Raw genomic sequence first — 16014 nt, 5'->3', positions numbered from 1 at the left:
TAGGAAGAGTCATGGAAAGCAGTTCCTTCGGAATCCTGTGTTACCTTCTCCCTGCGGATATAGTTCGATATTTCACATAGTTGCATTTCACCGACACGACGACGGTTGAACATCATAATCGACACTAACGTCACCTCCACCAGCTTGATCCACGTTCTTGAAAATTCTCTTTCATCAGCAAAAGATCCGGCATTCAATAACTGGCAATATTCATCGCATTTTCGATTTAAAAATTCTTGGAATTTATTAATTTCATCAGTTGTAGGCATTGTTTCGACTCTCTCTAACGACATTTTCGCTCGCGATTTTGCTGCCAGCTTGTTGATTTTTATTGTAGATCTAGAGGTGAACAAAGCTATGAAGTCTTCTGTCTGCTCTTTCAGTTGTTTGTTTTTATTCGCTATGCATTCATCACGCAGCAGGAGCCCGACCTTTTTTACCAAAGTAACTAAGTTTGTTGCTGGTGATGGTGATTTGAAGTAATTCGTTGTTGAATTGAACCGGCCAATGACACGAATCGCTGCGATGACGGAATCAACGAAGTTTGTTTGAAAAATAGATGCGAAGTCGGTGACTGTTGCTTCATTATTTTTCACTTCAATCAGCAGCCGACTCAGGATTCTTAACTGCTGCCGAACCAATTTCTGCTGGCGAAGAGTGTCAAGCTGCTCACAAAACGAGTTTCCGAACGTAATCATTAGCCAATCGTATTTTGCTAATGTCGCGATATCGTCCTCGTTGAAACCAGACATTGCCGTTTGTAGAGCCTTCGACGCATCTTTGTGCCAACGTCCTTCAACCATTCGACTGAGATTAATTAATGAACGGTCGCCTTTCGCAGCTTTTCTTGTGCAAATATGTTGTCGTGTACTAGTCATTGAGTAAGTACCCAGACAAAATGCGCATATTCTGAAGTCCTTTCCAGTTCGCTTGAATTTACTGTTCGGTCTTCGACTCACTATCATCTTTTTCCCTTTGTTGATTTTAGGATCGGTGTTAAACCGTGTGTTGCCTCGTTTCTTGAGCGCGTCAAGCATCTTTTTCCGTTCCTTTGACCCTACAAAGACAAACGGAAGTATGTAATAAGACCTTACCAAAATACTAACAGAAATGACAATAAAATTAGAGAAGATTGATAGTAGTAAAGCTTCGAATAGGATATAGAAATGAGCTACATCTTCAATTAAAAAGAATTAAATTCTTTTTGTGAGTAATAAGATTGACAGACTTTGCGACTACGAATTTCAATGATAAAAAAGAAACGACTATTCGCTGTGATTCACTTCAGCGTGAACGAGCATTATAGTAATAAAAGCGACGAATGGAGTTAAGAGTTAGAAATATAGAAACTGTGCAAATATGACACATTTCAAGTGACTGGGCTTAAAGTACAAATTTAAAATCGAAGATGTTAAGTTTAAACACAAACTTGATGATTTGTTAAGCAGGGTTGCTTTTTTTCGCTAATGAATTTTTAATTAGTACGTAAATAGCGACTGCTCTTTGCGATCGCTAGTCCTTCGCTAAAGGCTAAAAACCTTACATGGAAAAATATAAAAAAAAAACACACACAAATTCTCATAAGTTTTCAGTCTTAAAACATTAAGCATTAGCATTAGTTGTGATACTTTCCGACAAAATATTTAGCGCCTGAGCTGATTAAGTCAACGTCAACATCGAACTAATAAAATCTTCAGTGAACTATAAGACCGCTATACTATCGTTATACTAGCAAAGTATTTTGCTAATTAAATTTTACCGCGCGCTACTTCTTTTGAATATTAGCTATGCTACCGATTTAGCGGCGCCCATGTAACCCTGGTGTTAAGGATGATATTCGTTACTGATATAATTACCTATATCGAATTTCAGCAGATTCTGAACATCTGCTTCTTCGGTATGTAAATCAACGATATGCCGTGCCAATTTACTCTGAAGTTTAAAGCAATACGGACAGCAATTCTTTTTTATTTTCGGAACCATCAGATGTGTCGACGTGCATCTCAGTTTTGTCGCACGAACCACATTTGAAATTTTGTTGCGGAGGCTCACAAATAGATCCTGTTTCCGATGTTAAAAGTTTGTCTTAAATGCGTTTTCGTCTTTGACCTTTTTTAAAAGCAGCAAAACTTACCACCAGTAACTTCTTCCACTTGTAACGTACCGTCGAATAAAACATTTGCCTCAATTCTTGAACTGTTCAAACCAGTGCTTTTGAAAATACGATCCAGCGCATCATATGTCTGCAAAAATTAACAGTTTTAAGTATAAAAGATGTGTGAGGTAGATCATTGTTACAATCTTCCTAGCATTTCTGGAAATTTTATTATGAAGCTAGGTATTTGATTAATGAATAAAATTACCTCTTCATTTTCATCAATCTGTATTTCATGACCTCCCTGAAAACAGGATACAATAGGAAGGTTTAACAAAGGTGATGAATTTATATAACTATGACCAAACAGATAGGTAATTTTACCTCATCAATTGCCTCATCATCGTCAGAAACCGGGTCATAATCAATTATGTCATCGAATTCGTATGCTTCGGTACTAACCTAAAAGTAAATGCGATTTTATGATTAAAATCATTCAAAAACAGTTGATTGATTTTGTGGCATGCATACAAAAGTAATAGAAAAGTAATTGCTTTGCAATTACCGTCTACTTCGATATCTATCAATTACAAAAGCCATATTAAAGCGAGAAGCCCCTAGTACTTCGCGCGTGTGGCAAATTACGTGTATCCTTGATATCCAGTATACCGGGTATACCTTTGTAAAAATTTGGTTACCGGGAAATCGAGCCACTGCCGAACAGACCCATCGGGAAATGTATGTACCCGGAAGTCACTTTTACGTGTATGGATATATAGAAACATTTTGAGGAACTTAAATCGTAAATACTTAGAAACATTTCTTTTAAATTCACGAGAACGTTACGCGTTGGCACAACATAATAACAGAACATAGATTTTGAAAGTAGAGTTTTTGTAACACTCAAAATTAATCGATTTCCATTCAAAGAATAACCCTTAAACATGAAGGGTCACGAACAAAACTTAAATAAAATAAAAACATTTTATTGTTGATTTGACAAGAGACAAGCCCCGTATTGACAAAAAAAAGTGAAGATGACAGTCTCCTCAAAATCTTTTGTGTAAAAAACCTTTTCGAAATTATAGGCGATGAGTCGTTTGTCTTACTACAATTATAAAACCGTGTCATAATAGTTATTTATACCAAGGTTGAGTATCGCCTCGCCCCGACCATCAATATCTAGTGCGAGGAAATACCATCATATGAACCGATAAGATACAACGTTTTTTCTATTCATGAAATATACCATTTAGTTTATGATATAGTTCCAATTAAAATGCACAACTTTTTAGTAAACGACATCAATAGAAATCACAATCGTAAAACTAATCACACTGAAACTGATGGTTGATTTCCGTCACAGAATTGCAAAAAACTTAAAACAAAAGACTTATTGCAGTTGTAGTAAGTACCGGAACGCAATTCTCTATTTTATCTCTCCCCTGAATTGAGGGCTTGCATTGGTTGAAACGATTGAGGGACCAATTTGAACCGCACGCGGAGAGCTAAACAGAATATGAATGCGTTTCATCAATACTCTCTATAGAGAGTATTGGTTTCATGCTAAAAATGAGAGTACTTTACAATTGATGACAACAGCATTTTAAATGACGAGCAATTAAACCATGAACTTTTGAAACATTGTTTCTAGGTCGCTAGAGAAAAATAAGTGTTCTGTGACAAATCAGATTTCTTAAAATACCGAGAAAGTGAAAATTTAATAAAAATTTGGAATAGAGATAGGCAATCGTATTAACAATTTTAGAAAGTAGTAGGCTTTTGGTAGTTAGAGATTTTTCATAAATTATATTACCTCTTCATCCGCGACTTGTGAGTTATCAATTTTCGACTCGATTGAATCAGTTTTCTGCTTGTCCATGCTCACAAGCTGTAAAAATAATTGAGTAATTGAGTTGACGACTTTATAATTTGAAAGAAGGAATAATCTTACTACTTCACCGGCGACATGTTGATCGGCTAAAACATTAGCATCACTCAAATGTACATCAATATCGGCACTCAAAATTAATCGATTTCCGCTCAAGAAATCACCTTCCTGTAAAGAGATAATGAACAATTTATACTGATCACACTCAGGATTCCAGTTAGAAGTAGTAAGCTGGCAATTAAGGGTATCCCATATTTACGTGCAGTGAAAGAGAAAAGGGAATGACACGGTTGAAAGCGTGGGAGAAATGACCACCCTTTGTACTTTTATTTGAGCGATAACGCTATGTTGAGGCATCAACTTACGCTAAATCTGTCAGCGCACTTAAAAATGCGGTTTTAGCACACAGAACGTATGATGCATTTTTTACAAAAATAAACCAAGTGAAGATGGAATCTTAGTCTCTTTTGCTAGACATCTAAAAACTTAATTAATTTGAGTAACTGAATGTACCTGCTGAACGATTCGATTCCTATCATTAAATTACAAATCAATCCCATAGGGAATAATAATATCAGATATGAATGTTGCAGACATCGGTTAACAAAAGATAGCGTAGATTTGAACTACGTTGAACATTTTATAATGTCAAATGTTATGATAATAAAATTACGATATAAGAGTTTCCGATGTCCTTAATTCTTATTTTATATTGGACTCTCCATTAAATGGCATTGCCAATAACACTCCAAATTACTCGATTTCCGTTCAAGGAATAACCTTGTGCACTGCAGAATATGTAAGGCAAAAAAATAGTTTTTATTTATTGAACACACAATAATAATTAACATTGTCCATAAACGTGACCTATGACACGTTGAGTCCTTGTGTAAGACTCTTAGGGAAATGTGGTTTATTATGATTAGTAATTTTAGAAATAGAATCGTCACATTTCGTGTGCTAAAAACGGATGTATGCAATTTATAGCAACTTTGCCATAAAGAACGTCCGCGCTTTTCTTGGCCAGTGACGTCCGTTTTCAGTAGAAAGTTTCGACTCGAAACGGACGCTAATTCAAAAAGATTGTCTTTGCGCTGAGCCACTTGTTGATCTGAATACATGTTTCAGTGGGATCAAGCAGATGCAGATACACTAGCGAGAATCTACGTTTCACACTAAAAGTCGCAGCTAAGGCTCGGAACAAGTCAGGTTCAGCTCACGTGAAATTGACTCAAACATCTCGTAGAATTTCAAGTGATAATTCGAATGTGATCTGATTTTTAGTAAAGAATGGTGGCTTTCCATTTCACAGATAACTGGCACGATTAGACACTGTATTAAAGACAGACCATATGCTGCAGCCGAAACTGCAATTATCATTCGTTTCCTGTCAGGTCGAAAGTTAAAGTTTCGTGGTTCCATTTGAAATACATTATCTACTGTCGTAAATATAATATGCAATTGAATAGAAGTCCACAATCGTTTACTACTTCTACGAGGTGTCTGAATTTGCCTAAAATTTTATTTAAGCTGGTTTAATTTCAATGTATTTAATCGAAACAAGAAATACAAACGGTTGGGTTTACATTTAATTTACACCGTTGTACTATTTCAATTTTCCAGTTAATGAAAACAAAAAAGATTTTATAAATAAAAGTTAAAAATGAATGTTGACGTCTACTATTAATGTATAGATGCAAGTTGATCCATCCATGGTTTAAAAAAATGGGAATTAAATATATTTTGTTCGAACTAAAGAATAGATTCATGCATAAAATTTTTGGGCATGATACGCACTTAGTCTAAAGAATTATTTAAAACATCCGCACGTGATACGAGACACATATCATGCACCTATATAGATTATATGTGAAATTTGCGGTTTACTTAAAACTAGCCCGCATATTTAACTTGATTTCAAGTTCAGTTGGAAAAACAATCAAAAGGTAGTGACTTTCAAATAATTATAGTAGAAGCTCTCCCTTGCTATATGTACGAAGTTTCTTTATTTTTTGAGACGAAAATATCTCAATTTAAGCAACAATTTAAATAACTAAATCTGAGGTTATCTATAACTGAAAAAATCAGTCTATAGGTGACGATGGATACATGCGGATACATAATATGAGAAAGAAGTATTCGAATCTAAGAGTACACCAAAATATGAGCGTGTTGCATGGATGGAGTTGAGGATTTTAAAGTAATGAATCTTGATCAACATTAGGAATGTAAATCAATATACCGATAAATTTAACATACCTCTTCGTCAAAGACCTCCTGACCACCAGGAAAATGTGCAGTTTCCAATTCGATCAAAGCAGCGTCCTGCTCAAAATTTTTCACAGCTTCGTCATTGATATTATGTTTGTAAGTAAACTGTGAACGACAAGCATCCACAGTGGTGGCCACATTTCGATTTCCATTCAAAAAATAACCCGAAGAATGTGCATCATCGACCAATGATTCAAAATCGGTAGACGAAGATTGATTTCCTTTTTTCTAAGACAATTGTTCTTTAAGAAACGTGATCAAAACTTCAACATTAAAAACAATACCATTTCGTCACCAATCACGGAGTTAATATTAGAAAGCAGTGCCACTAACTTCTCCTTTGTGCCACTACTCCCGTTTTTCAAACACCAATTCATTTTATTCACGTCCATTTCACTATTTTTAAAGAATCGACTACGTTTCTTCGACAACTAATCCGAAAGATAGAACGATTTAATTTGGCGTATAGAAAGTAATATAAAGCAATGACTGCTTTGATTAGTTGAACATCATTTGTAAACAAATGACAAGTGATTTCGGCTGACGATTTTTGAGTTGTATTCAATTTGTAGGTGTTCTCGCGAGTTGGTTATAGTTGACCGCTCGTCGATTATAAGCTATAACCAGGGACTATTTTTGAGAAATTTTAGAGAATTTTTTTTAAAATTTGAGAATTTGAGAAATCTTTGAGAAATTTGAGAAATTAGAATTAATTATATGATGGAGTAAAATATGAAAACAATGTGCATCAAAGTGTAGGCTCTGTAGTACACGTAGGGTAAAGCGAAATCAAAATTTTTTTCTGATTAGAATGTGAATGAAAATATTGTTGAAAAGCGTAGCTGTTGATATGAGAGTTCATTTGGTATATTTGTACTTATTGTTAATGTCTGTGAAACAGGGTTTTAAGGATAAGGGATACTCTAATCATCGTACCAATGAACATCAAGTGTTCAAAAAATACCACTCAGCAGCATGGCACAAAGTCCGGAGTTCCATGCGCAGTATACTTTCAGGTGTAAATGAAAAAATGATAGAACTGTAATATGCAAATTAATACAAAAAACATAACACAGAAAAAACTTACAACGGATACCTGTAAAAAATTCACAATGTTTAGGCTAAGAAAATCAGAGTAAAATTGATGGTTGGCCAGAATTGACCAGTTTTAATAAAAGAGTAAGCCCGATCCCTCCTTAAAAAAAAAACTTAGGACTGACCACAAAGTTCTGAGACTTACAGCCGAATTATTTAAGCTGACAGCCGAACCATTTAAACTGACATCCGAGTCATTAGGACGGACCGCAAAGTTTTTAGACCTACCTAAAAACATTCAAACTAACCGCCAAGTTATTTAAACTGACCGCCAAATTAATTCAACTGACTGTTAAGTTATTTAAACAAGCAATTTTATCATACGGTCATATAAGCTAGCAGCCAAGTCAACCGTCGAGACATTTAAACTGACCGCCAAATTCTTAGGCGTACCGTCAAGCTATTTAAACTGACCGCCAAGTTATTCGATCTGACCGCCAAGTTATTCAAACTGACTGCCAAGTTATTCAGACTGACTGCAAAGTCGCTTAAACTGACCGCCAAGCAATTTTATCTTACCGCTAAGTCTTTAAAACCGGCCGCCAAGCTTTTAGACTAAGCTAAGTTATTTCATTTAATTTGTTTATTTTACAATGTTTAATAGGGATTGAAGTTGTATTTATTGGGGACAACAAGAATTGGGGCGCGGAAACCACTCCACAAGAAGCCCTGGCAGTTTCTTCATTTTTTTTCATATTTTCGGAGTATAATTTGTTGTTTTTTTGTACTAAATTGAGACGCCGGTCAGCGCCGGCTAATGAAAATGGACCAGCCAACCACCGCTAGCTACCGCCAGTAGCCGGCGGTTGGTTTAGAGTAACTGGCGGTTGGTTTGGAGTAACTGGCGGTTGGTTTGGAGTAACTGGCGGTTGGTTTAGAGTGACTGGCGGTTGCTTTAGAGTGCCTGGCGGTTGGTTTTGAGTGACTGGCGGTTGCTTTAGAGTGATTGGCGGTTGGCTTATAGTTACTGGCGGTTCGTAAAAGGATGAATTTCGTTGATTTTTGCCTATATTCTCTTTATAGCATTTTGTAAGAGGGTGAATAATCAGTGCCGGTTGGTTTAGAGTGACTGGCGGTAGCTGGCGGTTCGCTTACCGTGGCTGGCGGTTCGCCAGCTACCGCCAGTCAATCTTGACCTACAGCCAGTCACTCTAAAGCAATCGTCAGTCACTCTAAAGCAACCGCCAGTCACTCTAAACCAACTGCCAGTCACTCTAAAGCAACCGCCACTGATTATTGACCCTCTTACTAAATGCCATAAAGAGAAGCAAAAATCAACGAAATTCATCCCTTTTTGAACCGCCAGTAACTATAAGCCAACCGCCAGCTACCGCCAATCAATCTTAACCTACCGCCAGTCACTCTAAAGCAACCGCCAGTCACTCTAAACCAACCGCCACTGATTATTTACTCTCTTACAAAATGGCATGAAGAGAATATAGGCAAAAATCAACGAAATTCATCCTTTTACGAACCGCCAGTAACTATAAGCCAACCGCCAGCTACCGCCAGTCAATTTTAACCTACCGCCAGTCACTCTAAAGCAACCTCCAGTCACTCTAAAGCAACCGCCAGTCACTCTAAAGCAACCGTCAGTCACTCTAAAGCAACCGTCAGTCACTCTAAAGCAACCGTCAGTCACTCTAAAGCAACCGCCAGTCACTCTAAAGCAACCGCCACTGATTATTCACCCTCTTACTAAATGCCATAAAGAGAATGTAGGCAAAAATCAACGAAATTCATCCTTTTATGAACCGCCAGTAACTATAAGCCAACCGCCAGCTACCGCCAGTCAATCTTAACCTACCGCCAGTCACTCTAAAGCAACCGCCAGTCACTCTAAAGCAACCGCCAGTCACTCTAAAGCAACCGCCAGTCACTCTAAAGCAACCGCCAGTCACTCTAAAGCAACAGCCAGTCACTCTAAAGCAACCGCCAGTCACTCTAAAGCAACCGCCAGTCACTCTAAAGCAACCGCCAGTCCCTCTAAAGCAACCGCCAGCCACTCTAAAGCAACCGCCAGTCACTCTAAAGCAACCGCCAGTCAATCTAAAGCAACAGCCAGTCACTCTAAAGGAACCGCCAGTCACTCTAAAGCAACCGCCAGTCACTCTAAAGCAACCGCCAGTCACTCTAAAGCAACCGCCAGTCACTCTAAAGCAACCGCCAGTCACTCTAAAGCAACCGCCAGTCACTCTAAAGCAACCGCCAGTCACTCTAAAGCAACCGCCAGTCAATCTAAAGCAACCGCCAGTCACTCTAAAGCAACCGCCAGTCACTCTAAAGCAACCGCCAGTCACTCTAAAGCAACCGCCACTGATTATTCACCCTCTTACTAAATGCCATAAAGAGAATGTAGGCAAAAATCAACGAAATTCATCCTTTTATGAACCGCCAGTAACTATAAGCCAACCGCCAGCTACCGCCAGTCACTCTAAAGCAACCGCCAGTCACTCTAAAGCAACCGCCAGTCACTCTAAAGCAACCGCCAGTCACTCTAAAGCAACCGCCAGTCACTCTAAAGCAACCGCCAGTCACTCTAAAGCAACCGACAGTCACTCTAAAGCAACCGCCAGTCACTCTAAAGCAACCGCCAGTCACTCTAAAGCAACCGCCAGTCACTCTAAAGCAACCGCCAGTACCTCTAAAGCAACCGCCAGTCACTCTAAAGCAACCGCCAGTCCCTCTAAAGCAACCGCCAGTCACTCTAAAGCAACTGCCAGTCACTCTAAAGCAACCGCCAGTCACTCAAAAGTAACCGCCAGTCACTCTAAAGCAACCGCTAGTCACTCTAAAGCAACCGTCAGTCACTCTAAAGCAACCGTCAGTCACTCTAAAGCAACCGCCAGTCACTCTAAAGCAACCCCCACTGATTATTCACCCTCTTACTAAATGCCATAAAGAGAATGTAGGCAAAAATCAACGAAATTCATCCTTTTATGAACCGTCAGTAACTATAAGCCAACCGCCAGCTACCGCCAGTCAATCTTAACCTACCGCCAGTCACTCTAAAGCAACCGCCAGTCACTCTAAAGCAACCGCCAGTCACTCCAAAGCAACCGCCAGTCACTCTAAAGCAACCGCCAGTCACTCTAAAGCAACCGCCAGTCACTCTAAAGCAACCGCCAGTCACTCTAAAGCAACCGCCAGTCAATCTAAAGCAACCGCCAGTCACTCTAAAGGAACCGCCAGTCACTCTAAAGCAACCGCCAGTCACTCTAAAGCAACCGCCAGTCACTCTAAAGCAACCGCCAGTCACTCTAAAGCAACCGCCAGTCAATCTAAACCACCAGCCAGTCACTCTAAACCACTCTAGCTGTCGCCTTATTCGTAATAGCTTGTAAAAGGGGAAATTTAACTGACGGTTCAACATAATCAATTATAAAATTCGTTTTGGCAATGAAAATATCGAAAAAATCGTGCATCATTGGTATCCCTAAAATGCTTGTGATCATCGGCCGCTTATTTAATGTAGTGGTCGTCCGTTCTAATGTCCTCAAAAAACTCAATAAATAGCTCTTCTTTCGGGGACGTCCCTGAAAAATTTAGTGTCCCCAAACATCATGTTAAATAAAAAATTTGTCTCCATAATTTCACTTTGATACACACAACGATCCTGATATAAAAAGGGAAATCAAAAGCCTAGCCATGACAATTAAGAATAGTATTGATGAAAGAAACTCCGAAACTCTGATGAATAAGTTGAAACAGATTAGACCAAATACAAAGATGTACAAGAATATAAGCAAGCTCCTAGGTGATGGTAGAAAAGTAGTGCCTGAGCTGAAGGCAAGTGATGGTTCCCTTATCAGTAATCCATTTGATAAGGCAAATGCTATTGCAAAAGTGTACGACGAGATCCACAAACAAAATAGAGTTATGGGAGATCCAGATTTTGATGCGCTTGTGCTGTCTGAAGTAATCTCCTTCTCTCAGAAGTCATCGTCAAATTTGTTTGAGCTACGTTTGACGGATCCTGAGGAAATTAGAATAATTCTTAAAAATTTGAAAAATAAAAAGTCGTATGGACCGGATGCTATCCCAAATATTGTCTTGAAAAAGCTTCCCAGGTCTGCACTCGAATTCCTCGCTAAATTGATTAATTGTATTCTGAGCATAGGATACTACCCTGATTCATGGAAGGAAGCCCATGTTATACCGATACCCAAACCAGGCAAGCCCGCTAACGAGGCAAAAATTTTTAGACCCATTAGTCTATTGAACAGTTTGAGTAAAGTACTCGAAAAAGTCCTGCATGTAAGAATATTACAATACTGCGACACAAATGCCTTATTGCCAAACAGCCAATTCGGCTTTAGGAGCAAGCACTCTACCGTTCATGCTCTCATAAGGTTATTTGAAGAAGCAATAATGGGTTTTAACGATGGGAAGTTTACTATAGCCGCTTTTCTAGACATTGAAAAAGCTTTCGACACTATGTGGGTTGAAGGACTCATATATAAACTGATAAACTTGAAGTTTCCTGATTATCTCATCAGAATTATTTTCTCCTACCTCAAAGGACGTAGTTACAGAGTTAAGTTGGGACACCAGCTCTCCGACCCAATAACAGTGAATGATGGGGTACCGCAAGGATCCATACTAGGACCTTTACTCTTTATCATTTTCATGATTGATTTGCCGACGCATATGAACACTACTCTGACCGTCTTTGCAGATGATACAAGTACTTTTTCTACGAGATTATCCCTGAGCAGAGCTAAGTCAAATGTACAATGCCACCTTCACAAGTTGCACAGATACTATCAGATTTGGAAAATTAGAGTAAATGTGGAAAAATCTGAAGCTCTTTTCATTCAGAGATCCAACCGCGGGCGTCCCAAAAATGAAAAAGCTTGTGGCATTGAAATGAATGGCACAAAAATCCCTTTCAAGGATAGCGTTCGTTTCTTGGGTTACTACGTTCAACCAAACCTTAAACACAACGAACATGTGAACAGGATGCTTCTGAAAGCTAACACCGGTTTACATAAACTGTATCCCATCATGAAAGTCAATAATGGCATTTCGCAAGAAGTTAAAGTTAAAACCTATGTAACCATATTGAGGCCGGTTCTAACTTATGCCGTCGCGGTTTGGCATAGTTTGCCAAAGTACTTGATTAGGAGGTTAAAAGTCTTTGAAAATAGATGCCTACGTATGGCAATCAATTTCAGAAGATCGAGAACAAACTTTAAGTATTTATCTACTGAAGAACTGCACAAAGTTACGAAAGTGCCGAGGCTTAACGTACACCTGTACGATTTGGCTAAGAATATGCTTAGCAAGACGTATTCACATGATAACAACGTTATTAGTGAATTTGGCAGTTTTTCAGCAGAAAGAATTGCTAACTGTACCTATAAACCTCCCCACTCGCTGTTAGGAGGCCATAATTCCAAGCTATTGTCATTATAGACACAACCGCATCCCTATTTGTAATTTCGTATCACCAAAATGACCACTGTATACGAACTGATTATGAGAATTACGATTTCTTTCAAATTTGATTTGATCACAACAGACTTTGTTGTAACCCTAGGTTAAGTATTTACACAAAAAAATTTAGAATATTGATTGTTTTTCGTGCTTTTTTCAATCTACAAGGTGATGAACCTATTGCAATTTCATTTATTCCAATTAAATTTCAATTTTTTTTTAAATTTTTAAGTCTAGTATTACTTAAAATGATGAAATTTCATACATAAATTTGGAAAAGTCTGGCAGACTGTAAATTTATTTTTAACAAGAATTATTTGTAAACAAACTGTATAAACTTGATTTGATTAAACGAACAATTATAAAAAAAAAAAAAAGGCAATCAAACAGAATAATAGACAGCTCATACGAGTGGGCCAGAGCGAAGCGAGTGCCGTAAACTACATGAGTCATATTTTTTTTTACGATTTACGGTTGAATGAAAATCTTGCAAATTGAAAATTTATAAGAAAATTAAGAACTCAAAAAGTGGTCAAAACCACAGCACTGCTACTAGCATGAACACTGAATTGACAAGCGTCAAATTCGGAGGCTTTAGTGATACGAGCTACCGCTTAGTATTGTTAGTATTGTATGTTTTAACTCATACAACGAAAGCAAGTCATCTATCTGTACAACAGAAACGCAGTGCCTACTGTGATTTCATCAGCCTCCGAATATTTTCTATGTTCATGCTAGAAGCAGGGCTGTGTCAAAGCTCATTCCACTTTACGCTCAATGGTTTTCAAAGATTTTTTTTGTCAAAATTTTCCTGTCATTTACGTGGAGTCATTAATATAGTAAATATATATGCATTAAATTTGACAAGTTTTTATGAGTACGTCAAAAATACATTTAGAAAAGTGTCATTCAAGGGACCTGACCTGCCCAAAAGGTGTGACCTAGTCCATAATAGATACAGCTATCTGTAAAAGAGCAAACCCACAATCTTATTCTGATCATCTAGATCATATAGCTCCCCTTCATTTATTTCTGTTGTCCCATACTCTTTGTAATTAATTTTACCGCAACTCAATTGTATCAATCTAAACATCTATGAACATTATAACATAAAACAGTGTCAATGATGACATTTTCTTTTCTATACGAAAAAACCACGTCAATTTACGATCGGCTCTATCATGTTCTTTTTCTCGTTTTGATATTTTGAAGGTACACCTTTTTATGTTAATTTATGCTGACAAGTGTATTAATATTTCAACCTTTTGATCTACTTGAATATATTGAAGTGGATATTTACTGCAAAAAAAAATATTTACGAAAATGCGTAGTCGTTTTAATGTTATTGTTTTCCGTTTCTTTTTTTCTCTCTCTTCGTCCGAAAATTAATTTTAAAGTGTCCAAGCCAAACACTTTTTTCGTTTATGTTTTCCTCCAGAAAACTAATAATTTTTTGTCTTAAATTAATGGGAGGCAATTTATAAATTTGACGAGCGTTTATGATCGGATGTTAATTGTAGATTTGGTAATTTCGTTCTTTTTTGATATTTTTGAACCGAAATTCTTAAATTTAGACACGATCGTTGCTGTTTCTCTTCTTTAATCGGTTCAAGAGTGGAGTGTGTGTAAAATAACATGAACTTAATTAATTCCCTTGAGTGAAAGTCAGGGTCCTACGGAGTAAAATCAATCGAAAATGTTTGTCACAAAATTTTCTCTATGTTTGAAAATGCATGACTGTAATGACCAAAAATCTTAAATACTTGTCACACTTTATCCGTTCCTTGAATTCTCAACGAATTTCCCAAAACTTTTTTCACTCGACGAGGAATGAAATTGCTGAGGTTAAGTTCGAAGATGCTTGAGATCTTAGAGATAGTCGCCTGATAACACGATAGTTCTTGTAACTCTGAATGGATTTTTTATTCGACGAGTATTGAGATTCCTGAGGTTAAGTTCGGAGTAGGGCTATACCGGAGTGGTGATCTTAGAGATATTCATAGATGTAGACTACCGAGATATTTCGAAAAAAAAACTTTTTACGAAGTTGTATGGTGATTTTTGGAATAAAACAAGACCAACGGGTGTGACGAGTTGCATACTTTATTTATGATCACAAATGTCACAACTTTTCAGCTGATAATTTACTTGCTAAAAAAGGCCCATAAAATCGAACATTTTAACAAGTGTCAACTTTGCAGCTAGACGACAGGTCCTATATTTTTCTTCATTTGGCCCAAAATGTACCGTCATCGCATCACGGTGGAGAGTCGATTTAAACAATGTCATGGCAAAAAATACTATTTACGATTCTTTAAGAGCAAGTGATCTTCTGCAAATTTTTAGCCTGCATTTAGGCGGAAGAATATTCGTTTTTTGATAATTTCTCTGAACTAAAATCGTTTTTTTGAAAAAGTAAAACCAATAAAGCAAAGCACGCACCACTCGCTCCACTTGGATAAACCTTTGTTGATTGTGTAAATTTATGTAATCTGCTCAGGTTTCTCCAAGTGGGATAAGTTATCATCCACACACCAATTTTTCCTTCAAAATTAACACAAATTGCTTGCTTCATTGGTTTTACCAAAGCACCCAGCAGGGTAATAGAGGTTTTTACACGTCAAATAGAGTAGTTTTTTGATACCAATAATACCATTAGCAGCCTTAATGGTAATTTTACAATGACATTATGAACAAAAAGGTATGGAAATATTCGCATACTTCGATTAAAGTACTACTTTATTTTTTTCTATTACCCTGCTAGGTGCTTTGGTTTTACTTTTTCAAAAAACGATTTTGGTTCAGAGAAATTATTATTATCAAAAAACGAATATTCTTCCGCCTAAAGCCTACAAATTTGCAAAGGGTTCATTGCTCTTAAGAGGCATCGATACTTGTTTAAAATTGTAGCTTACATTTGCGTGTCTCGTATTTCATTTTTGATGATATATTTTCACCAGAATCCTTTTTTATCCGACCGCAATAGCGACCACGAATGTGTAGTTTAAATAAAAATTAGATTTGGTTGTACCCGTCAGCAGCCTTCCGAAATTTTCATAAACTGTTCAGTTTTCTCAGAGCTGGTCAAACTGCTGCAACCAAATCTATATTCTATTGAAAAAGAACAAATTCGTGGTCGTTATTGCGATTGTACATTTTTGAAAAAGGATTCTGGTGGATAGATAACATCAAAAGTAAACTAAAATCCAGAATTTAAAAAGCA

At 37.3% G+C, this 16014-nt stretch overlaps 1 protein-coding gene across 1 annotated transcript; it reads right to left on the bottom strand.

Moving 5' to 3' along the window:
* Positions 1–1939: 1939 nt before the first annotated feature.
* On the bottom strand, positions 1940–6634 carry LOC119072134. Its single transcript, XM_037177276.1, has 7 exons — positions 6542–6634; positions 6246–6362; positions 3912–4154; positions 2480–2557; positions 2364–2399; positions 2135–2243; positions 1940–2061 (listed from the first exon to the last, which is right to left on the bottom strand). The coding sequence occupies exons 1-7, from the start codon at positions 6632–6634 to the stop codon at positions 1940–1942; spliced, it is 798 nt and encodes a 265-aa protein (XP_037033171.1).
* Positions 6635–16014: the final 9380 nt, after the last annotated feature.

Source organism: Bradysia coprophila, assembly GCF_014529535.1.
Source record: "Bradysia coprophila strain Holo2 chromosome IV unlocalized genomic scaffold, BU_Bcop_v1 contig_81, whole genome shotgun sequence".
NCBI classification, from domain to species: Eukaryota; Metazoa; Arthropoda; class Insecta; order Diptera; family Sciaridae; genus Bradysia; species Bradysia coprophila.
This window is presented reverse-complemented; position numbering and strand designations above follow the sequence as displayed.

Excerpts from the sequence above, each read along its gene's own strand:
- LOC119072134 (XM_037177276.1), bottom strand. The coding sequence starts at position 6,634 with ATGAATTGGTGTTTGAAAAACGGGAGTAGTGGCACAAAGGAGAAGTTA. Across the intron at positions 4,155-6,245 it reads AGGAGGTCTTTGACGAAGAG|GAAGGTGATTTCTTGAGCGG; the intron begins GTATGTTAAATT and ends ATCTCTTTACAG. Across the intron at positions 2,244-2,363 it reads AGATTGATGAAAATGAAGAG|ACATATGATGCGCTGGATCG; the intron begins GTAATTTTATTC and ends TAATTTTTGCAG.